This window comes from Petromyzon marinus, chromosome 4 (genome assembly GCF_048934315.1).
Source record: "Petromyzon marinus isolate PM22_M1 ecotype Great Lakes invasive population chromosome 4, UKy_Petmar_22M1.pri1.0, whole genome shotgun sequence".
In the NCBI taxonomy this organism is placed as follows: Eukaryota; Metazoa; Chordata; class Hyperoartia; order Petromyzontiformes; family Petromyzontidae; genus Petromyzon; species Petromyzon marinus.
Genome location: NC_133670.1, coordinates 9,743,011 through 9,765,954, shown reverse-complemented (window position 1 = coordinate 9,765,954; position 22,944 = coordinate 9,743,011). Strand labels below are relative to the sequence as shown.

At 43.2% G+C, this 22,944-nt stretch overlaps 2 protein-coding genes across 2 annotated transcripts in view; one reads left to right on the top strand and one right to left on the bottom strand.

The window, feature by feature from the left end:
• LOC116938752 (nck-associated protein 1) overlaps window positions 1-2,770 on the top strand; it is a 130,165-nt gene extending 127,395 nt beyond the window's left edge. Inside the window, exon 31 of the mRNA XM_032946334.2 lies at window positions 1,102-2,770. Coding sequence (XP_032802225.1) covers window positions 1,102-1,218 — 117 coding nt within the window. The 3' untranslated portion in view covers window positions 1,219-2,770. The remainder of the gene's footprint in view (window positions 1-1,101) is intronic.
• A 2,596-nt stretch (window positions 2,771-5,366) lies between these two features.
• EPDR1 (ependymin related 1) lies at window positions 5,367-18,757 on the bottom strand. The gene is made up of 3 exons (XM_032946336.2): window positions 18,166-18,757; window positions 7,811-8,019; window positions 5,367-6,227 (listed from the first exon to the last, which is right to left on the bottom strand). Exons 1-3 carry the CDS (start codon window positions 18,513-18,515, stop codon window positions 6,031-6,033), a joined length of 756 nt encoding a protein of 251 aa, XP_032802227.2. The 5' UTR covers window positions 18,516-18,757; the 3' UTR covers window positions 5,367-6,030.
• Window positions 18,758-22,944: the final 4,187 nt, after the last annotated feature.

Sequence of the window (22,944 nt, the reverse complement as noted above, 5' to 3'; positions counted from 1 at the left end):
CCAAGGCAATAAAGGAGTGGCTCAAGAAGAAGCACATTAAGGTCCTGGAGTGGCCTAGCCAGTCTCCAGACCTTAATCCCATAGAAAATCTGTGAAGGGAGCTGAAGGTTCGAGTTGCCAAACGTCAGCCTCGAAACCTTAATGACTTGGAGAAGATCTGCAAAGAGGAGTGGGACAAAATCCCTCCTGAGATGTATGCAAACCTGGTGGCCAACTACAAGAAACGTCTGACCTCTGTGATTGCCAACAAGAGTTTTGCCTACTCTTAGCTCTTTCGGGAAAGTCACGTTGAAGGGAAACAGTCAAATAATAAAATATATATAAAACAATAAAAATTCTCACGACGTTTCGACCATAACACAAACGGTCGTCATCAGGTGTGAAAAGCAACGGCACACCTGATGACGACCGTTTGTGTTATGGTCGAAACGTCGTGAGAATTTTTATTGTTTTATATATATTTTTTTGTTTCCCTTCAACGTGACTTTACCAGAAGAGCTAAGAGTATGAATTACTGCAGTCACGAAAGCTTTAAATAAAAATTTAAGGGTTTTGCCACCAAGTACTAAGTTATGTTTTGCAGAGGGGTCAAATACTTATTTCCCTCATTAAAATGCAAATCAATTTATAACATTTTTGACATGCGTTTTTCTGGATTTTGTTGTTATTCTGTCTCTCATTGTTCAAATACACCTACCATTAAAATTATAGACTGATAATTTCTTTGTCAGTGGGCAAACGTACACAATCAGCAGGGGATCAAATACTTTTTTCCCTCACTGGACGTGTGCAATGGTTATGTGACCACCAATTCGAGGTGTACGGTGAGTTAATGTAACATTAAAACAAGCGATGGATTTTCCAACGCTTACTGAGGGATGTCAATGGAAATGAGACGCAACTTTATTGCCATTTAAACCTGGAGGCACTTGTAAAAAAAAAAACGATTAACATGGTGTTGCTTAGTTTTAAATACATGTTTATGCTTGTGTATATATATATGAGACTTAGTTTTGATCACCTTGAAATAACCAGACCGATTGTTGCGTCGGCATGGCCCTGAGACGAGTCGCATTCTAACGGTGTCATCTTGCACTGCAGATCGTGCAGGAGTCTCCGTTCCTCACCATGGACCTGCTGGAGTCCTGCTTCCCATACGTCCTCCTGCGGAACGCGTACCACGCGGTGTACAAGCAGGGAGTCGCCACATCCACCTAGATATGCCCCCCTCGCACAGTGGCACACGCGTTGCTTTAAATTAAAACGAAACTTGTTCTTCAAAGGGGTGTTTTTTTTGTGCATGGAGCTCATCTACTTTTCTCACTGCCAAATACTCCCCTCGAGATGAAAAGTGTTATGTATCGCATATATAGAAGGTTTCGTTAGGCTGTTGTGCTTGTTATTAAAGGTAGGCCGATACATTCCCATGGTGCTTTTGCTAAGAGGGGTGACAATTTTAAGTGTTTAAATGACATTGGAATTTAAGTGGATTTTTTTTTTATCTTTGAAAATAGAACTCACGTGTAGATATGTGGGTAAATTTTTGCTGATGTGGTGTGGTAAATTTGTATACATGCCTTCCACTGTGTGCATCAAGTGATCGGTTTCTATGTACTCATTGAGACGTGTGCCATACGTGTGCTGAGTGAGAGCACCTTTACGCAGCTGTGGAAAACTTTACCCTAAATGACGTGGTGTGTTGTTCACTATCCACTCACACAGCCCTTGTGCTGCACTTGGTCGAAAGTTATCGAAATTTATCTGCCAGAATTAAGATTACAAAAAGGAATTCCCGCACATTTTAAGGCTATCGTGTAGCTTGCGAACAACGCCTGAAACCTGGTCGGTTAACCAGTCGAGCAATCTTTTTAGTAGTTTTTGGACCATAATCAGCAACATTTTATTATTGCATCACACTTGTGACTCAAAGTGATGAGCTGTGTGGCCATAACCGCAGTATTAAATGTGCCAATTGGAGATTTGTTTTCAGAGACCAAATCTGTTTGGCGTTAATTGTTCACATGGTTATGCCAAGATAAAAAAAGAAAACATCTTTCCCGAGTCTTTCAAGAGCTCTTTAAAAACTCATCATTTTACCCTCTCCCTGTTATGAGTAATAATAAGAGCCTCATACAAAGCACATGTTTGTAAGCCTATATTGTATTTTTTTTTAACACCAATGTTTTATATTAACACAGTACTAATTTTATATGCAAACATTTATCCTGCATGATGCAGTATTATCATGTTATGTACATATATACAGCGTATTCATTTTTTGTCCTATAAGAAGCACCTAGATCAAAAGTAATTCTAAAGTATATAAATATACAATATATTACGAATTCTTGTGTGCAGATTCCAACAGTAATTGTACCCGCCCCCCCCCCCCCCTAAAATATTATGTAATTTTAATATCAAAAACTGTTAAAACAATTTGAAGGGTTGGTTTTAAACTTTTAATAAAATGGTTATTTTTCCTTCTCCTCATGCTCAATGAAACTGTAGTCTTAACATAACAAGTTCTTGAAACGTGTGTGTATGGCATGTCGAATCCAACCCTATTTTCCCAGAAATTATATAAAGAGGCTTAGTCTGTATTGAGCAGAATTCGGTATTGTGAGAGAAGAGAAGGCCGCTCTTTTAAGATTTTAACATTTTATGCATTGTGTTTTATATGATGTCCTCTATGCCACATTTCCATAACTGACATCTGCAGTGACTAACTAAACAGTTGGGCATTTTCAATAAAATATTTTAACATGTAAAATGTTGTCAAGTTCTAACACTTCAAGTGTGTGTTCAACGTGGCTGCATTTGTAAAAAAAAAACCCTAAGCAATATACACACACCACTGAGTCTGTAAATCTGTCCTTATATTCCAGCTCTAAATTCTACTTGGAAGTATGAGGTCATAGTGAAATGCTATGCATATAAGAATCTATAACTTTTATAAATTATTTTTGTTTGTCACTTAATGGTGTTGAGAAAGTGCAAGTGTATTGGTGAGTTATTCCACTGAGAGACCATGTGTCCCGGTAACTTACGAACGGCAGTGAAATAAAGGATGTAAAACAATGCAAACTGCAAAGGCGGCCGAAAAGTAAGAACTTTAGTGCCGTCAGGATATAGCGTTTCTTTTTTAAGGTATGAGGTAACACGGTGAGGTCATCGGATGTAACTCTTCGTCTGTGAATGCTTCCAAAGTCTAACGTAAGTGCTCAATAGGGCCACGACGCAGAGGCGTAACTCAGCCGATGGCCGCTAACGAGTTGATGAAATCACCGATTTTAATCTTGGCCGGTGGCAGGAGATGCCGATAAAACAAGTCGGGCCTCGCGGTGCTCTGACACCTAATTTGTGCCGTGGAGCCGAGACGGAGTTTATTTAGTGCTCGATCAATGCAGTCTGTCTGCAGCAAGGCAGCCACTCCTAACGCCCTTATCACCAGCGTGGGATTTCAGGCGTAATAAGATATTGATTGGGACGACGAAATATGACGCTGGGATGCATATTTCACACACTCTTACTGTGCTGCTCCTGTTATCTTACCTCATCGCCCCTGCCATCCCACCGCCGTCCTACACTAACCCTGTTTACCCCACCTCACCCCCAAAAGGCACCCACGGCCCAGAGCCCACGCTCGGAATTGACCGTCCTGGAAGTTTCACGCCCTCCGAATGATTGTTTCGAAGACAATAAACAGAGGTCAAGTAGCCGCAATGGGGAGAGAACATGACTTGGAATTAACGGCTGAAGGGGAGTAATCGTTCGCGGGTTGTCCCGCGGTGCTTCGCCCTGTGCAAGCCTCAGCCGGAGTGCGTGCCAGGGCTGGTAAGCGTGCGGGTGGCAGTGCCCATCGTTTTGCTGGGGGTGGACGCAATGCCCGGCCGATGCCAGCAACCGCTGTGGGATGCAGAGTATGAAAGAAGCCACTCTGCGGCCGTCTGGAACGCTCTTCCGATATTAGGAAGCCACCGGAGCGATGCACTTTCACATCTCGATTGCAAACTCATTTCTTTAGAGTTGCCTTTTGTGTTTCGTTTGTTGTCCTTCGCTGCACCTCCGATAAAGCACGGTTGGTGATGTACGGTGCGAAAGAAGTTGGTGAGGTGCTCCTTCGGGTTGCATTGCTGCTGCCATTGGACTGGGCCTGAGAAACGAATTCAAGCACAAATTAGTCGGCTACAATCCCAGTACCATTTGTGGCCTAATGGACTGTGACATACTGACATTGTTATTATTGGAAACACTTTCACAAATTTAAATACGCAACTATTTGGCAGACGCAGCTTTTAATGCTTAGGTTCCCAAGTTGATCAATATTAGCAGAGGAATTATGAAGTTTGGTCGTAAATTCCAATATGTTATGTTTTCATTAACTTTGCACATTAATGCATTTTTGACAAAGGTAAATGTGGTTTAGCAAATTCTTCTTCTTTTAAGTATTAAAGATACGACGTAGGCAGGATGTCCATGAGCCTCGTCCTATAAGTACATTGAATATGTTCTGGACGTTGAGATGTTATTCCTAAGAGCTGATTATTGCACATTATTATAAGCAGGGATTAATACCGTTAGTTTCTACGTAATAATCTTAAGAATAATCTCACCTGAAGACGGTCGATTGTTGTTGCGATCGAAATGTCGTGATCTGTTATTTTTTCTACCTTCGTGAATTTACTGAAAGAACCAAAAAGTATGGGTTTCTACGTAATATTGAGATTTATAACTTATACAACATTCTGTTAACAAATTATCACATGAGAAACTTGCAATGGAATAAAAAAATTAGCTATTCATGCCAAAACCATATTCTATGCTCTTCTGACCCCTTCATCTCTTACGTGTCACATTCAACTTGCAAAGGCCGAAGACCAATTTATAACTATTCCATAGGTCCCAGAGGATCAGTGACCGTTCTTTGAAAGCCCCTGCATTAAACTGTTTATTTTATATTAAATACAAGTACAAAGATGTATCCACTATTTTGGTCACGTACAGAAAAAAATACTGGAAAGCCAAACCATGTAATGTCCTATTTACTGAGAACCTTTTCATATGAAATCTGGAAAAAATGTCTCCCCAGCTTCCCATTCCTGTTTGACCAAAAGCAGTATTTAAATTTCCAGGGTACACCCCCTTCCCCCGCCGGCACCACCCCCCAGCTCCCATCCAATGTGAATGTGCAGTCGGCAGCCCCCTACGAACCCAGAGTGCAGAGTGCCTGCCGTGGATGCAGGTGTAAGAGATCTCATGTGGATTTCCACTTGGACACGACCCACCAAACTCGGATCCCCAAACACAGAGGCTGTATTGTCTGCAGCGTTTAGCTTGTGGAGATTAAATCACATGCCACAACGGGCTATTGGCAGCGTATATTTATTCCAGCCACACTTCAGCAAAAAACCGTGTTACAATAATTGACCAGCACAGCAATAGTACAGCCCCGGTGTGTGAATAAAATCATTGTTTTAATAGGGCAAATTAAAACATTAGTGCGGATACATTTTGATTTAAAGCTTTCGTGACTGCAGGGATTCATATGGTTCTTTCGGTAAAGTTACGTATTGTTTCCCTTCTACGTGACTTTACCGAAAGAACCAAGAATATTAGTGCGGATATTCATAAGCTTTCAACTTCAAGCATTCCAATTTACATACTATATCAGAAAAAAAAACACATCTTATGAACTTAGTTGGAATCTTTTTAAATATTTCCATCTATGATAAATGTAATATTTATTTTAAGTTATAGCATAGGAGGTGTGACAAAAAGCTTGGCAACTAAAATGATATGCTGCCGCTGCAAATTACAACCGATGTTTCCAAATTATTAATTTAACTTTGCTTGCTTAATATTCTGTAACATTACATCATTTACTGATGTGTAGTTCTACCATATTTGTTCTATTTGTAGCAAGACAAACATTGGTACAACTAGCAACACCAAACGATGTGGTATATATGTAACATAAGCCATTGGCAAGCTGTTTGGAATATTAAATGAGAACTGATGTCATCACACGATTCAGCAGCCACCCATCTCTTCCCAGTCTGTGAACAAGGCCTTATGGCATGACGCTGGTGGGGTGAAGATGCTGGGATCCTTTATGCCCGGCTCGATGTCGAAAAACCGCGTCATGGAAGCCACGCCAGCGCTGTCAATGTACGTTTCATGTACAGGATAGCAGTCCTTTGTCGTGTAAACGCCGAGCCAGGTCTCAACTGCATACCGCACACACAGGTTTAACAAAGCAAAGGATTATGGGTCTGCTATCTGGCTGCGTAACATTGTCGCTGAAATCACAATCATATTGAAAATAAAATAAAAACCCATTAGGGGTCCCCTCAAGACTCCATCATTCTTCCCATGTCAATAATTGAGTACCACTTCGTGGGAAGCCATTGATATTTTCATATACAAATGTATTGTGGACAGAATTTGCCACGAGCTGCTGCTAATGCTGGTACCTGGCCCATAGCCCCCCTTCATGGCCCAGGCCCACAGCTCCCTAAGACATCGGGGGCTTGGTGTTCAGCCCACCAGAGTGGTGGATTCTTAAACGTTACTGCAGCCTGCACCCGTTTGGTTCTCGATCGTAAAAAAATGTACGTTAATAAATACATAGGTTTGACGAAACAAAGAAGATGTACTTTCGTGCCTGTGCTTAATTTGTGTTTTCGATTATTTACCTTCTAAAAGAATCTGGTATGTCTCGCGCCCCCAGAAAGGGCATCTCGCGCCTCCGGGGGGGTGCCTGCACCCATCGAGCATTTTACAGGTACAGTAATGATGGCCAAGGCCGTAGCCATGGAGTCAACATTGGGGGGACCCCCAGACCCCATGGAAGATTTGGTCCCCCACCCCCCCCCCAGAAAAAAAATCTAAATTTGCAAACGAAATTCCTGCCATTTCCTGCCTAAAATATTTAAAAAATTCACTAACACATAGGATGGACTTTTTAATTTTTTTTACAATAATGTCTAATAGTGTTATTGTATTACATTGCTTTGTTGTTTTCTTTATTACCTTTTATTGTTTCATTGTATGTAATGGCAGAGATTAGGGATTAATAAAGTACAACCATAACCACAATCATATAAACAGAAATCTATTTTATAGCAATATATTGGGCGGCGACATTTTGAGCATATTTGAATATGTATTATAATTACGGCCTTGAATTATGGTGCAACAGGGTACAGCTCTCAACCATACACAATAAACATCAGGCGCCATTGTGGACAGTTTCTCGTGGGCCCTATCACGATTAAAGTAAGCAAATAATCTACAAGTATTACATGAGTGTGTATATATTAATATTTTAGTGACAACATTTGTCACAACTTAACACTATTGCCAAATTAAGGTCTTAATAAGGCCACCAACCTACACTGACCAGTGTTGCGTATGGTCAGAACTCCCATGATGTCATGGCATGGGAAGGCCTTCGGCAGTGGCTTTCAGAACGACTGAACATTATGTCGGTGTAATAAATATTCAAGGCCATTTTGGCAATATAAAAACCTGTATAAAGCTAATGTATGAAAATAAAGCTATGAAAATCGAATAATATAATGCCAAAAGCTATGTCACGAATGTTTTGTTTACAGCTTATTTATTACATTTCCCGGAGTTGACAAGCAGAAACGTAAAGAGGCGGTGTGAAATAATGGGTGGCTACACTGATTGGATACAATATTTTCCAACAATTGGGACCGATATGGTTTTGTGACAGGTTTTCTATCTACAGAGCAACCCCGAAACAGGAGTGGGGGGAGCAGGAGTGTGGCAATGGCACTCTCACATTTGCGTGCCGGCTTGCGGTCAGACCACTCCTGCACTGCGACCTGGTCACCGGGGCCACCTATCAGGTACTGATCCTCGAACGTGGAGTTGCTTGGGATGTCGTACGGGTCCCACGCATCAGTCAAAGCCTTTGTGAGACAGCGCTTGTTGGATTGGTCGATTTGGTATTGGACACCTTCGTCGTACAAGTAGATGTAGTCGTAATACCTGCAAAACAAACGGTGAGCGGAGTTTAGTTTATTGTTCGAGTGAAGGGAGACAGGAGACTACCAAATACTAACAGTATAAAGGTTGAGGGTTATTTGGGACATTAAAATTACTCCTCTACTTACGAACACTTGCCTTACGAACTTTCAGAGATATGCACAAACCTGTCCGTTTGTTCAGTTGCCTGTTTGGCCCGAAAGTCGTTAAGTTCAACCGCCGTGCAATAGATGGCGGTGGTGGCATCTATATCTGCAGAACACGAAGAACCAGGAGCATCTACAGATTATACAACTTTTAAAGCCATTCCCCGTGTTTAGTGCACATGCCATACAACATGTTTGTAATCGACAAGGAGTAAATTTTGACTTACGAACAGACTCGCTCGTAAGTAGAGGAGTCTCTGTATTGTGTTCACCACAACATTTTAGATGTGTTGGGAATTTAGATGTAATGGTTGACAGGAATTATTGCCAGCCAACTAATGTGATCCTCGTTTGACAACATGGATCATATTTTGACTGCAGTGATTCATATTCTTGGTTCTTTCGGTAAAGTCACGTTGAAGGGAAACAATAAAATAATACAATATATAAAACAATACAATTCTCACGACGTTTCGACTGCAACACAAGCAGTCATCATCAGGTGTGAAAACCAACGGCATTCTTGAACAAGAACTGTGCTTGCCGTTGGTTTTCACACCTGATGATGACTGCTTGTGTTGCAGTCGAAACGTCGTGAGAATTTTATTGTTTTATATATATTTTATTATTTTATTGTTTCCCTTCAACGTGCCTTTACCGAAAGAACCAAGAATATGGATTATATTGCTAACATAGCCTGACTGACAAAACATGTAACCTTTCTTTATTTTCAACAAGATAAAATTAAACACTATTTTAAACAAATGACTACACTCTTATGGTTTGTTGAGTTTTGGGCAGTCAACCAACATAATTTTAATTATAAAAAAAACAATAGTTATAATGAATGTATGGTAATTTTTAAGTAAAGTCGTTCAGCATTAGTTTGTATGATGAGAACGCATGTTCAGTGTACTACTTACTTTGTCTTTACCTGACATGTTTACCTCCATCTAGTAATACTATTTAGCCATGCATATATAGAGGTTAATTTATCTAATGGATATTCGCGTTGAGCTATAACACAAGGTGCATGTACGACGAACCTAGTTACGCAGTTTTAACATTGCGTAACTAAGAAACGTCCACTTAACTCTTTCAAATTGAGAATGAACAAGAACTGTGCTTGTTACATAATTATATTATAATTATATTACGTAACACGATTTTTGTTCCTGTGTAGTGTTATTTTCTAATTGCTTATGCCTCTAAAGTATATAAAATGGCTATTATTCCCCCCCAACCGTGCTTTTGTGACCAGGACTTTATGTGAAGGAATGACACAAATGCGCACCACGTTTTCTCATTGAAAATAGGTACATCTCAAAATATCACTGTCCTGGTCACAAAAGCAAAGGTTGTGGAATACGTTTCGATCGCAACACAAGCAACCATCATCAGGTACAAATGAATGAGAAAACAAACCTAGTAAACTTGGCAATATAATGCAATACAACACAGAGAGTCGGCCAACACAACAGTCAACACCCCACCTGGTTGATTACGTTCTTCCAAAGATTGCTAAATTTGAGCGTTGTGTGGAATTCCTGCCCATTGCGGCCGGAGGAGAGAATGGACTTAATATAAACAAGCACGGAGCAAGCACGGTAGAAATCAAATTCAGTCAAATTAGGAAGTGTAATGCAATGCAACACAGAGAGTCGGTTAGCACATAGTTAACGCATATCCTGGTTGATTACGTTCTTCCAAAGATTGGTAAATTTGAAGTTAAGTGTGAAACAAACAAGCATTACACTTCCTAATTTTACTAAATTTGCTTTCTATCGTGCTTGTTCCGTGCTTGTTTATATTAAGTCCATTCTCTCCTCCGTCCGCTATGGGCAGGAATTCCACACAACTCCCCCTCTGCCCCCCCCCCTCTCTCTATTTAAGGCCTCGACACAGAGACGTTGTCTTTCTGTGTGCCTATGTGTGTGTGTCTCTCTCTGTTTGTCCCTGTGTGAGTCTCTCTCTGCTTGTGGCTTTCAGACCACATCCATTATTTTTCGTCTCCCCCCTCCTCTTTTCCGAACACAGATGGACTCGTCCATCTGAACAAACTGTCAAATCGCTCTCCGTGGTGCTAACGTTAAAAAACCGCCACTTTTTTCAAATTTTCTTGTTGTGGTTTTCACACCTGATGATGATTGCTTGTGTTGCAGTCGAAACGTCGTGAGAATTTTATTGTTTTATATTTTTATTATTTTATTGTTTCCCTTCTACGTGACTTTACCGAAAGAACCAAGAATATGAATCCCTTCAGTCACGAAAGCTTTAAATCAAAAGAGAAATGTTTAGTTTCTAATCATTAGGATATTTTACTTTGCCATGTATATACAGGGAAGGGCAGTCTCCTTCATCACAGAGGGGTCTGGAAGTGGCGGTTTGCACAGTGTGCTCTGACTCTGACGACCCGAGTTCAATTCCCGACATGGCTAACCATCAGTGGTGAGTGATATGTGATACAGATCTGGGACTTTTCTTCATTAACTCACACTGGCAAATTAGATGTATTTCAGTGATTAAGAACAGTAATAATTTCAAATGCATCACTACGTCACAAGTTTTCCTTTGTCCAAAATATAGTCTTGATATGTTATCTAATCTATATGTTCATCGTTTTCTACCTTCATGTAATTCAAAACATGCCGTTACAATACCACGTGGGTGTATAAAATGTCTAAATGCATCCGCATCTATCATGGGACATGCATATCCTGAGTCGTCGTGGGTGTTTTACTTGGAGGATTCTGGAAGCCTCGTAGCAGTTTAGGTGTGGCATCCTTTTTTCGACATAAGTTGGATTTATTATCCTAAAACATCCTGTTCATCATATTTTCAAGTTTTAGGAATTTTTCCCCATTTACCAACTGCGGGAGGTCGCATATGTGTGGAAAAAAACGGGCAGAAAATTACGATGGAAAAAACCAAGACTTCAAATGGATATTTTTTCTCCTGCAGAGGAACTTAACCATAAAAAAACACAATAAAACATTGAATATGAATTCAAAATTATTCAACTCAAAGCAACATCTGTTAGATATTTGTATAAGGTGCCTTTAAATTGAAAGGGACTTTTATTTCACGTGTCACAAACATGCACAAACTTTATGGATGGTTCTGAATACAAAACGGAAAATTAAAAAATACGAGGTATAATTTGAATGAGAACTTGGGAAGGATTAAATAAAAGTTTCAAGAACTATAAATAAATGTACCCTACTTGGTATGTATGTGAGGTAGCTATAACTTCCTGAAAGAGCTCTAGCAATGCCTCGCATTGGAATTGGACTACTGAATAAAATGGCTTTCATACAAACTACCTAAAATACTATTTTAGGTAGAGTGTGTGATTGACTCATGAAATGCAACTGGGAAAACCTAGAAACTCTCATGGCAATGTTACTTTAAAATAATAAAATAATCTGAGCCAACAAAATTACCTGAAAGCCATTCTCAAACACTGAGGTTTCAAGCCACTGGCATTAGATGTCTGCAAACAGGGGACATTTCAGTCGAATTTATGACCTCACAGTCAATCTAATTTAACTTCTCCCCAATGTGAGCACCTGTCGGATTACACTCGGTGCGACATTCATATACCTCTTATGGATCGGGCTAATTTCTGCCGTGATGACCAACCATGGACTCCCAAGCCCCATGTGAACAGGGGAGGTGACACGAGATCTCCCTCCACTCACTCTGCCCGAGACTGCAATGTCACCAGGTATGCCGTGCAACACATAGACATTTACATGTTTAATTTAAAATGGTTCTATTTTAATTTTCTGTTATATGTCCATTGTATAAATATATGAACACAAGGTTGTTCTTTAATATCTTAGATTGTTAGTTTGTGGAAATATTAAAACTAAATGTATGTAAAATGCATTCTATTCAGTAGTCCTATTGTTATTTATAAAACGTATTCTGCTGCATGTTTTTAGTTTGTATTTTTAGTCTTATAATGTAAAACACATACAGGCTTTGTGTGTGGTGTTTGAGTCTCGGGGTTCATGGCTAGCCTGCTCTCAAATCAGGTTTAGCTGCTGGTCACATCCCCAAAATGTGCTTTCCAGTCCAGTTAGAATGGTTTGGCCCAGGAGTTTTTTTCCACAACAAAATTTGCATTTAGTTCAGTTGCTTTAGCTTCCTCTTGTGACCATTAAACGTCGTTTGAAAGTCGATTTAAGCCACTCTTGAAGGCACATTTATATTAAATCACAAACAAGAGCCAATTACAATGAATAATTTTAGAAACGTCTCTTTCATCACGTTAAAAAGTGTATTATCCTGAATTCGATTTTATAAATTACATTTCTATTCCTCCCCATATGAAAATGTGTATTGACAAAAAACATTTCATTTTCACAACTTTAAAAGACTAAATAAATTTCAAATGCTGGCAAACTGGTCTCTGAAATCCAAGTGGAGCATCAGGCTACAGTTAATTTAGATGTCATATGAGTTAGAATGAGATCAAATTAGACATACATATGTTCTATCCCCCTCCCCGACAACCAATGCATGATGATGAACAGGTCTCAAGATTCAATTCAATAATTTATTCTTTTTATCCTGTTCGTACTGGCTTATTGTATAGTACTGCCTCGTTTGTAGTCTCTCATTAGCAGTCTCGTTTGTACAATATTTTGAGCAGTCTACCGTAGTTTGAACTCTCGTATTTACACTCTCTCATTTGCAGTGTCCAATTTGTACTAATTAGTACTCTCAATGTTCCACTTTACTCATTTGTTATGTCTGTCCCATTGTCACATTCTTTTTCATTCTTTTCATACAAAATCATCTAATATAATTTTATAAGCACAACTTCATGTATGCATTGTGAGCATTAAGATGGACTTTATTTGAAGAATTGTTACATTACTGCATGAAAGGCATTATTCAAGCTATTAGCTCTGAACTACTATTATGTAGCAATTGACAGGAACACATAATATTTAACAGACTTGTGACAACCTATATAACCAGAATTGACTTAATGTTTGTTTTAATATGCATTTTCAACATTTTATGATTGTTCAAATAACACTTATGAACACACATTGTAATATTCTGTACAAGATGTAATTCCTGTAATTTACAATGGAAGAAAAAGTTTCCTTATACAGACTGCATTAAATTGTATGGACTTTTCGTAGATACAGTACTGTACTAATATAACAATTATGGTAATTTTCACAAAGAACAACCTGCCAAGCTATAACATTAAGTAGGACATCTTTAAAACATTTTTTTATTTTTCTAAAATCTGTACTTCATGTACAAGTACTTTACTTTGAATTTACTTTGTCACAAAGTGTGTTGTACAATTTGATGATTGTACCGAAATTATATTGTATCATGTACATCAGAAAACATAGAAACTGGTATTATATTATTTTGGGTGAGTGCCACTTTGGCAATACTATAATAACTGTATTTCTAGAGTCTCCATAAGAATGCTTTAGTAGAAAAATGAAAAAAAAGGAATTAAAATGATACAATTTGGCCAAGTGGCATGGCCAAGTGGCATGCATGCACATTAGCACGTACACCTGCCAGCCTCCAATGAGCTATTAACATGAACTAACTTTATAACCATTTGGGCACTTGAACCTTATGGCGGGACCCCAGGGTCCCATAAGCCCCCGGCTCTCACATAAACATTATATTATAATGTAAACATTATAGTATAATGTAAACATTATATTATAATGTAAACATTATAGTATAATGTAAACAAAAACTTTGCTCTTTTTCACCAATGGGTTTGAAAGACGGTGGCAAGTGTTGTCTTGTTAAACGATGCCTTTAAAACTGAAAACTACTTACCTGCAGTACCCCTATTTAAATACACTATCGAAAAAATCATTTACACCCCTCTGCCAATCATCGTGTTTCTCAGTGTGGATTTGTGAACACACTTTGTAAACAGTACATTAAATAGTACGCGTTTTCAATGCGCTGTTCATATTGTAACAAGCATTTATAACAATGTTCCTCTGCACCAGGGGTGGGGAACGTCTGGCCCGCGGGCCGTATGAGGCCCGCGAAATCATTTGGCGTGGCCCTGCCAAGGCAACCGCAGGCGGGACTCGAAATTCAATACATCTAGGAGCAAACCGGGAAAAGCAGTTGCGAGTAGCAACATCATCAATACCAGCTAACATCATCACACACCTCACCAAAGAGAAGCAGTTCCAGCCATCGCATTAGGGGTGAGTTAATTAAATGTTTGACAGGCTAATTTTTAAGTTGATAATTTTGCATGGCCCGCGAATGATGTTGTAAATATCCAAATGGCCCTTGGCAGAAAAAAAGGTTCCCCACCCCTGCACTACAGAATAGTGGGTCGCCGCTCCTCTTATCCGCATTGATACGAGCGGTATGTGGGGACTATGGCTTAACTGCAAAAAAAACCCTATCTGCACAGATGAATACGGACAAGAGAAGTATTATCAAACAGGAGGAATTAACGGTACAACGCATCTCATCTGTTAAATATCTGCAGGTAATAGGATTGTCATCGATTGATCCTGGCTGCAGACATTCGAAGGTCACAAATAATAATGAAGATAAGGGAGCAGTTTCACTGTATTATGCATACCCTTATGACAAATAAAGGACTTCAGTCGTGTAGGCAGTTTGAGCAGCTTTGGATAAGACTTGTTATGATCCTGTCCATACCCGAGCATGGAGTGCATTCGCTTGCTCAGCTCTTCTGCGCATCGTCCTCGCTGCTGTGCTTGGACGCCGACACGACAACAGAATGATCTGCGCCAGGTGGGTCGCGGCGTTTATATGCGCGGTAGGACGGAGTTGCCAAAAAATAATTAATTACGATTTTGACTTCCGTTTATTCGGGTTCCCGGGGTCCCGCCATGAGGTTCACTTGTCCGCAATTCATTTTCATACTGACCCAAAATTACTAAGGGTCAGAACAATACATTTGCTAGCTTTGGGAAGATAGGAGTAGTTGTTGGGTTATAAAGGTGAGTAAATTTGGGGAATTTTGTACAAGCCAACATGGTTTATAAAGGTAAAAAATAAAACAACAAAAATCACGACGTTTCGGCCACAACACAAGTGGCCTTCATCAGGTGAAGGGACCGTGCTGTCACGAAGACAGCATTTATTTTTTACCTACGTGACTTTACCGAATAGAACCAAAGAGTATGGATCCTTGCAGTCACGAAAGCTTCAAATCTAGAATGGTTTATAACGATTTGGAAACTTTTCGGGGTGGTATTCATTAAAATCTGATTATCAACTATTATTTATCCACTGCTGGATGAAGGGGTCCTCACATCATCACAATCCTTTATGGTTCTGGGATGCTACAATTAATCGAACTCCGACGCATGGGTAGTTCTCATCACTCCATCTCTGTGAATGTTCTATACTTTGGATGCAATTCCATCACCGTTCTTGTCTATCGGTCATCATCCCTTCAAGAGATGTGTTCTTTCGAAACCCACTCACATTTAAATTTCTCTGTTCTGCCCTGATCCACGTGTTACTATTCTGTCTCTCACTGGGTTTTTTTCTTCAAATATTAATCTCTCCATGCTTCTTTGTATATGTTTCAGATTTTTTTCATTTCCTTTGTCATTGTCGACTTTTTGGATCAATATGTTGTGGCAAACGTGCACTTGGTTAAAAAAAATGCAGAGGTAAGCCATAATATGATATGATGATTGGTACATTTGGTACGAGACAGGAATTATATAGAAGGCTAAGGAGTTCACAGACAGCAGGGTATGAAGATAACAAGGAGTCTAGAAAATGAACATGAAGGAGCCCATGTAGATACATTATAAATGGGAAAAAGGGGAACAACCTATTATCATATTTTGGTCCTGGCAAAGGAGGCCCCATGATGTAAATTCTCACCCCGAGCTCTCATTACTCTGATAGTGGCATTGTCTTTGGGCTGTATGCCTTTTGGCGTCCTCTGGTCTAACACTGTTTGAGACGAGGCTCAAAAGAAAGCTGTCTCTGGTGTGGACCAATCAGTTTCAAGGACAATGCATTTATTATCAGAGTATGTTTTTTCTTTGCATTCTGACCACAAGCATTGTGGTTAATGCAGACATGATTCCTTGTAAAAGGTTTCAGTTTGGTGTTTTAACATCTTAACGCCTGTTTTGTTGCCAGAAAAAAGGGGAAAAACCTATTATCATTATAAATGGAATTGCTTCGGTCCTTATGCACAAATGTCAGAATGCCAGGGATGTCTGGCTTCACCAGATTCAATACAGGAAGTGATCAGGAATGGGTATTCTAGTTAAACTTCAGTATTGCCAAAGACAAAACAGCAACAGAAAATGTACTAACTGGATGCCACTAATATAAATAAATAATTTGTGTTGTAATGAATAATTCAGTGAAGGTTTGTAGAAAAATAAAACATTTAACAGAAAACAAGGTGCATTAAAGCTCTAGAAGCCAAACGAATTGTACACTGACCAGATTTCCATATAAACCAATCTATATATGAAAAGCTAGCAGTCCAAAATAAATGCGCTTATTTGTAACTATGGTATGAGCATATGCAATCACTTATTTAGATACTTGCGCCTAAAATGTAGTGATTTCGCTCAATTAAATTATACACATTGACAATGCAGCCACAAGTTTCAGCACACACACACATAATCACACAATGACAATATATACAGTATTATATTCAAATATGCTCCATATGTACCCCCAAATATATTGCTATAAAAAATAATTGCTATGCTATGTAAATAAAAACAACAATTTGCTAAACCTTGGCCACAATATCTGGACTTGTCATCATATAAATCAATGCACAGATTTATGTTTATATGATTGTGGTTATGGTTGTACTTTATTAATCCCTAATCTCTGCCATTACATACAATGAAACAAGAAATGGTCAAAAAGTTTAAATGTAATACAATACATTATTAGACGTTATTGTAAAAAACAAATAAAAAGTCCATCCCATGTGTTAGTGAATTTTTTTAATATTTTAGGCAGGAAATGAGTTTTCAAATGTAGATATTTTTCTGGGTTGGGACCCCCAGACACCCTGGAAGATTTGGTCCCCCCCCCTCCCAATGTTGACTCCATGGCTACGGCCTTGGTTTAAAGCGATTTGAAGCAGGTATTGTTTTTTTTTTTGGGGGGGGCAGAGCTTTGTGACGTCATACTTGAGGGTGGGTCTGACTTTTTGTGACGCCGTGTGACGAGGGGGGGGGTTCAAAAATCGTCCAAAATCACGTGACGTCATTTATGGACGGCCCCTATACACAAAGCATACAGTACAGACCCATCCATAGCCACACCATACACATGTGCCACAGCAGTACAGAGAGACAACACGCGTCCATGCAATATGCATACACAATATATATCACACATATATACACAAACACAGACGTTTCCATGCGCGTAGTGCATGGTTACAACAACATTATTCAGACGGCTGTCACGACTGCATGCGGTATATAAGGTCATAATAAGCACAGCTCAACAAATGAATGCGTAAAAAAAGAGACGCAAACGCGAGTTTACATTCATCAAACAGAACGCGTGTGCGTGCGTCCTGGCTTAATTCGATGCTCGCTAACAGCACTTGCTCCCGTCGGTGTGTGTCAGGCTACACGAGGGGGGATCTTAATCTCTCGTGTCCCGGTGTGTGGCAGCCGACACGAGGGGGGATCTTCGTCTCTCTCTCGTGTCCTCCCAGTCCCCCTTTTATCTGTGGCTGCACAGTCACCACCACACCCCGTCGCCACCACCGTTATATGACTGCCGCTGCTGCTGCTGATCATCACGATGCTGCTGCTGCTGCAGATAGCGATCACGACGACGCTCGCTCATCACGACGCCGTTGAATGGTCGTGCCGACGGCGACGACGACCATTCAACGCCGTTCGCTGACGATCGCGCCGCTGCCGACATTCACGATGCGTGCGTCGGAGCGGTCGTGGTGCGGCCATCGCCGCCCCGGCCGCCGATGTCTCACCGCTTGCAGGGGAAGTGTCCCTTGCGCTCCTCGTGGACCATCAGCCGCCGGCCCTTGCCATCGTAGCACAGCCGCAGGCGGCGACTGCGGGACGAGACGGGGTCGTAGGCGACGGCGCGGCCGTCAAACTGCAGCGGGGACGCGCAGGGAGAGGGCCCGGCAGGGGTCCCCCCGAAAGCCGGCAGGGCCAGAGGGGAGAACAGCAGGGCCAGAGGGAACGACAGCATGGCCAGAGGGAACGACGTGGCCAGAGGGAACGACGTGGCCAGAGGGAACGACGTGGCCAGAGGGAACGACATGACCAGAGGGGAGAACGACAGCGTGGCCAGAGGGGAGAACGCGGCTCGCATCGTCGTCGTGACGGCGGTGACAGCCGAGAAGCGACAGCGCAGCGGGGCGTAGTGCGGGGTGGCTGTGTGTGTCTGTGTGTGTGTGTCTGTGTGTATGTCTGTCTGTGTGTGTGCAAGGGGTGGGTGTGTCTGTCTGTGTGTGTGTGTGTCTGTGTGCAAGGGGTGGGTGTGTCTGTCTGTGTGTGTGCAAGGGGTGGCTGTGTGTGTGTCTGTGTGTGTGTGTCTGGCTGTGTGTGTGTGTGCAAGGGGTGGGTGTGTGTGTCTGTGTGTGTGTGCAAGGGGTGAGTGTGTCTGGCTGTGTGTGTGTCTGTGTGTGTGTGTATCTGTCTGGCTGTGTGTGTGTCTGTGTGTGTGCAAGGGGTGGCTGTGTGTGTGTGCAAGGGGTGGGTGTGTCTGTCTGTGTGTGTGTGTCTGGCTGTGTGTGTGTCTGTCTGTGTGTGTGTGTGTCTGACTGTGTCTGTGTGTAAAGGGTGGGTGTGTCTGTGTGTGTTTGTGCCTGTGTGTAAAGAGTGGGTGTGTCTGGCTGTGTGTGTGTCTGTCTCTGGCTGTGTGTGTCTGGCTGTGTCTGTGTGTAAAGGGTGGGTGTGTCTGTCTGTGTGTGTGTCTGACTGTGTCTGTGTGTAAAGAGTGGGTGTGTCTGGCTTTGTGTGTGTCTGTCTCTGGCTGTGTGTTTCTGACTGTGTCTGTGTGTAAGGGGTGGGTGTGTCTGGCTTTGTGTGTTTGACTGTGTCTGTGTGTAATGGGTGGGTGTATCTGGCTGTGTGTGTCTGACTGTGTCTGTGTGTAATGGGTGGATGTATCTGGCTGTGTGTGTTTGACTGTGTGTGTAAAGGGTGGGTGTGCCTGGCTGTGTGTGTCTGACTGTGTCTGTGTGTAAAGGGTGGGTGTGTCTGGCTGTGTGTGTGTGTGACTGTGTCTGTGTGTAAAGGGTGGGTGTGTCTGGCTGTGTGTGTCTGTCTCTGGCTGTGTGTGTCTGACTGTGTCTGTGTGTAAAGGGTGGGTGTGTCTGTGTGTGTGTGACTGTGTCTGTGTGTAAAGGGTAGGTGTGTCTGTGTGTGTGTGACTGTGTATGTGTGTAAAGGGTGGGTGTGTCTTTCTGTGTGTGTCTGACTGTGTGTGTAAAGGGTGGGTGTGTCTGTCTGTGTGTGTATGTGTGACTGTCTGTGTGTAAAGGGTGGGTCTGTCTGTCTGTGTGTGTGTGTGACTGTGTCTGTGGGTCCGGCAAAACAACCCCCTACCTCCTCGCGGTGCCGGACGGGCAACTCTGTCGTGGACAGCGCTGTGGGGGGAGATCCAATTTTGATTGGCTCCTCCCCTCATGGCATATGTGTCCACCACAGGGGCTAAACGGGGGCTCTGGACGGGTGCGAGGGGCTGGTAACCCCTCCACCTTCAATTAATTACCACGAAACTACGAATTAAACTGAAATATGTAACAACTAAGCTTGTGCCGGAGGCCCCGGGGGGCCAGGCGTCTATGACGTCTCCTGGCCAAACCCCAATTGGCGGAGCCAGGAGATTGAATACCTACCCTCGGGGCTACTCCAGAAACAACGAAAAGCCACTACGGTTGGCCACGTGGAATGTTCGAACGCTCACTGCAGAGGAGAGGCTGCCACTCCTCTGTCGGGAGCTGGACCGGTACCGCCTGGATCTATGCGGCATTCAGGAGGTCCGGTGGACCGGCTCTGGCTCCTGCCACCATGAGGGGTGGACAGTCCTCTACTCGGGGCAGCAGACTGCCAAACAACAGGGTGTGGGTCTTCTTTTGAACAAAAGAATGAAGGGGGCGTGGGAGCGTGGCGGTGAGGTGTGGGAAGCTGTAAGCCCCAGGCTACTTTGGGCTCGCCTTCCCATCAACCGGAGGCGAGGAATGGTGGTCGTGGTTACTTATGCCCCCACCGAAGATGAACATCCGTGGAGGGATGCAGGCAAAGCCGATGAGTCAGATGCCTTCTATGACCTCCTGTCACAGGTGCTGGCTAAAGTGGCCCCTCGGGATAGAGTCATCATGTTGGGTGACTTCAATGCCCGAGTTGGTCATGATACTGGCACCTGGTCTGGAGTGATTGGAGGGCATGGGCCAGATCAGCTCAATAACAACGGTAGGAGGCTGCTAGATTTTTGTGCAGCCCATGGGCTTGTAATTACCAACACGCTGTTCCGGCATCGGCGCATCCACACAACATCATGGATGCATGCCGGGTCCAAGCAAGAACATCTGCTGGACTACATAGTGACGGACCAGCGAATGCGAGCCCATGTCCTTGACACCAGGACCTACCGTGGAGCTGATCTGCCCTCTGACCATCGACTAGTCATCTGTAAGATGCGCCTGCCATTTTTCCACTCCGGTGGTGGGTGTACACGCAGGACCGCCTTCCAACCTAAAGTGGCCTGGTCTCAGTTATCTGATGAAAGTTGCAAGCGAGAATTTCATCATCGCTTGCGGCTGGGATTGGCATCGTCCCCGACTCCTCCTGATGTCGAGGGTAAATGGGCGAGGTTTAGGACTGTGACTCATGCAGCTGCAATGGCTGCTTTGGGTACGCGGTCCAGACCTCCCCAGACACCCTGGATGACAGAGGAGTTGTTCACGATGGTTGAGAAAAAGCGACAGGCCCACTGTCATCGGCTACAGAATCCCACGTCAGAGAATGAGGAGGCTTACCGCAGCCTTCGCTCGGAGGTTCGGAGAGCCGTGAGGCGCTGCAAGGATGGGTGGTGGTCGCGGGTTGCTGAGGAGATGGAGTCTGCCTCAGTGGCCCGTGATCACAAATCTCTATTTAACTCCATCAAAAAAGTAACCTGCAGCGCCACACCTATTACCATCATTAGGGGAAAAAACGGTGATCCAATTTCCGACCCCCAGGAACAGGTTCGCAGATTTGCTGAGCATTTCTGTGAGGTCCTGGGGGAGGGAAAATCCCTCAGCCAGGAAAACATCGTGGCACAAAGTGAGGATGACCCTGCTGAGGCTGCGGTGCCTCAAATATTGGATGAAGTCACCCCCTGTGAGTGGCTGGCTGAGGTGCCATCTGCTGAGGAAGTATTGAAGGCGATCCGGAGTCTGAGACCAGGAAAGGCAGCGGGCAGAGATGATCTCCCAAGCGAAATGCTGAGGGAGGGTGGCGTTTGTGCACAGACTGCCCTATATGACATCATAACAACAGTCTGGACCACTGGACGGGTTCCGCAGGATTGGAAGGATGCCCTGGTGGTCCCCCTTTTTAAGAAGGGGGACCGCACAGACTGTAACAACTACAGGGGCATCTCACTCCTCAGTGTGCCGGGAAAGGTCCTGGCAAGGATTATTCAGCATCGCCTTGCCAGGCACGCTGAGGAGAGGCTTGCGGAGCCCCAATGCGGTTTCAGGAAAGGGCGGTCCTGCACAGATGCCATATTTTCTGTCCGTCTGCTACAGCAGAGGTGTAGGGAATTCCAACAAGACCTACATCTCTGCTTTATTGACCTGGTCAAGGCCTATGATACCATCAGTAGGCCTGGGCTCTGGGTCGTTCTTCGTGCTTTTGGAGTACCTGACCCTCTGCTCACGATCATTAAGGACCTTCATGATGGTGAGCGGGCCCGGGTAAAACTACGTGGCCGGGAGTCAGAGCCATTCCCTGTACACCTTGGGGTGCGACAGGGATGTCCTCTGGCTCCCACATTATTTAACATCTATTTTGACCACGTAGTTCGTGAAGCCTTCAATAGCTGTACCGGGGGAATCTCCATATGGTACAGATATAATGGGAGGCTAATCGATGCCCGGGTGCGGTCAAGGGATGGCTCCCTATTGCTCAACCACGTTATGTATGCTGATGACTTGGTAATAGCTGCTCAGTCAGAGGAGGAGTTGGAGACGCTGCTGCTGAGACTGGAGCGTGCCACTAAGAGGTGGGGCCTTACCATCAGCCCCACCAAAACTAAGCACCTGCCTGGGTATTTTGTACCATCGGACACTCCACCCCCACAACTCCCAATCGGTGATGGGGCAGTTGTGGAGAGAGTGGAGAGTTTCCCATACCTGGGCAGTGTGCTTATGACTGGCTCCAGTTTAACAGCAGAGGTCTCACTCCGAATCAGTCGAGCGGCAATATCTTTTCATCGGTTGCGTAACGCTGTGTGGAAGCTACCTGGTCTGTCGCTCCGCACTAAGCTTCAGGTCTTCTCGGCCACGGTCATTCCCTCCCTTCTCTACGCTTGCGAAACGTGGACCCCCCTAATGGAACATCTTCGCCGGTTAGAAACATTTAGGCTGGCCTGCCTACGATCCATCCTGGGTTTAACCAGACTGGATTGTGTGAGGAGCTCACAAATCCTTGAAAGATCTGGGCAGGGTCCCATCGGTGAGCTCCTCCGGCAGGCAAGGCTGCGATGGCTGGGTCATGTTGCCCGCATGCCCAGCCACCGCATGCCGAAACAG

What these genes read in the sequence shown, in the direction of transcription:
- EPDR1 (XM_032946336.2), bottom strand. Translation starts at nt 18,515, where the DNA reads ATGCGAGCCGCGTTCTCCCCTCTGGCCACGCTGTCGTTCTCCCCTCTG. An exon ending in GGACACTTCCCCTGCAAGCG is followed by an intron (nt 8,020 to 18,165) that starts GTGAGACATCGG and finishes TTTGTTTTGCAG; the next exon opens with GTATTACGACTACATCTACT. An exon ending in CCGCAAGCCGGCACGCAAAT is followed by an intron (nt 6,228 to 7,810) that starts GTGAGAGTGCCA and finishes TGCGGTATGCAG; the next exon opens with TTGAGACCTGGCTCGGCGTT.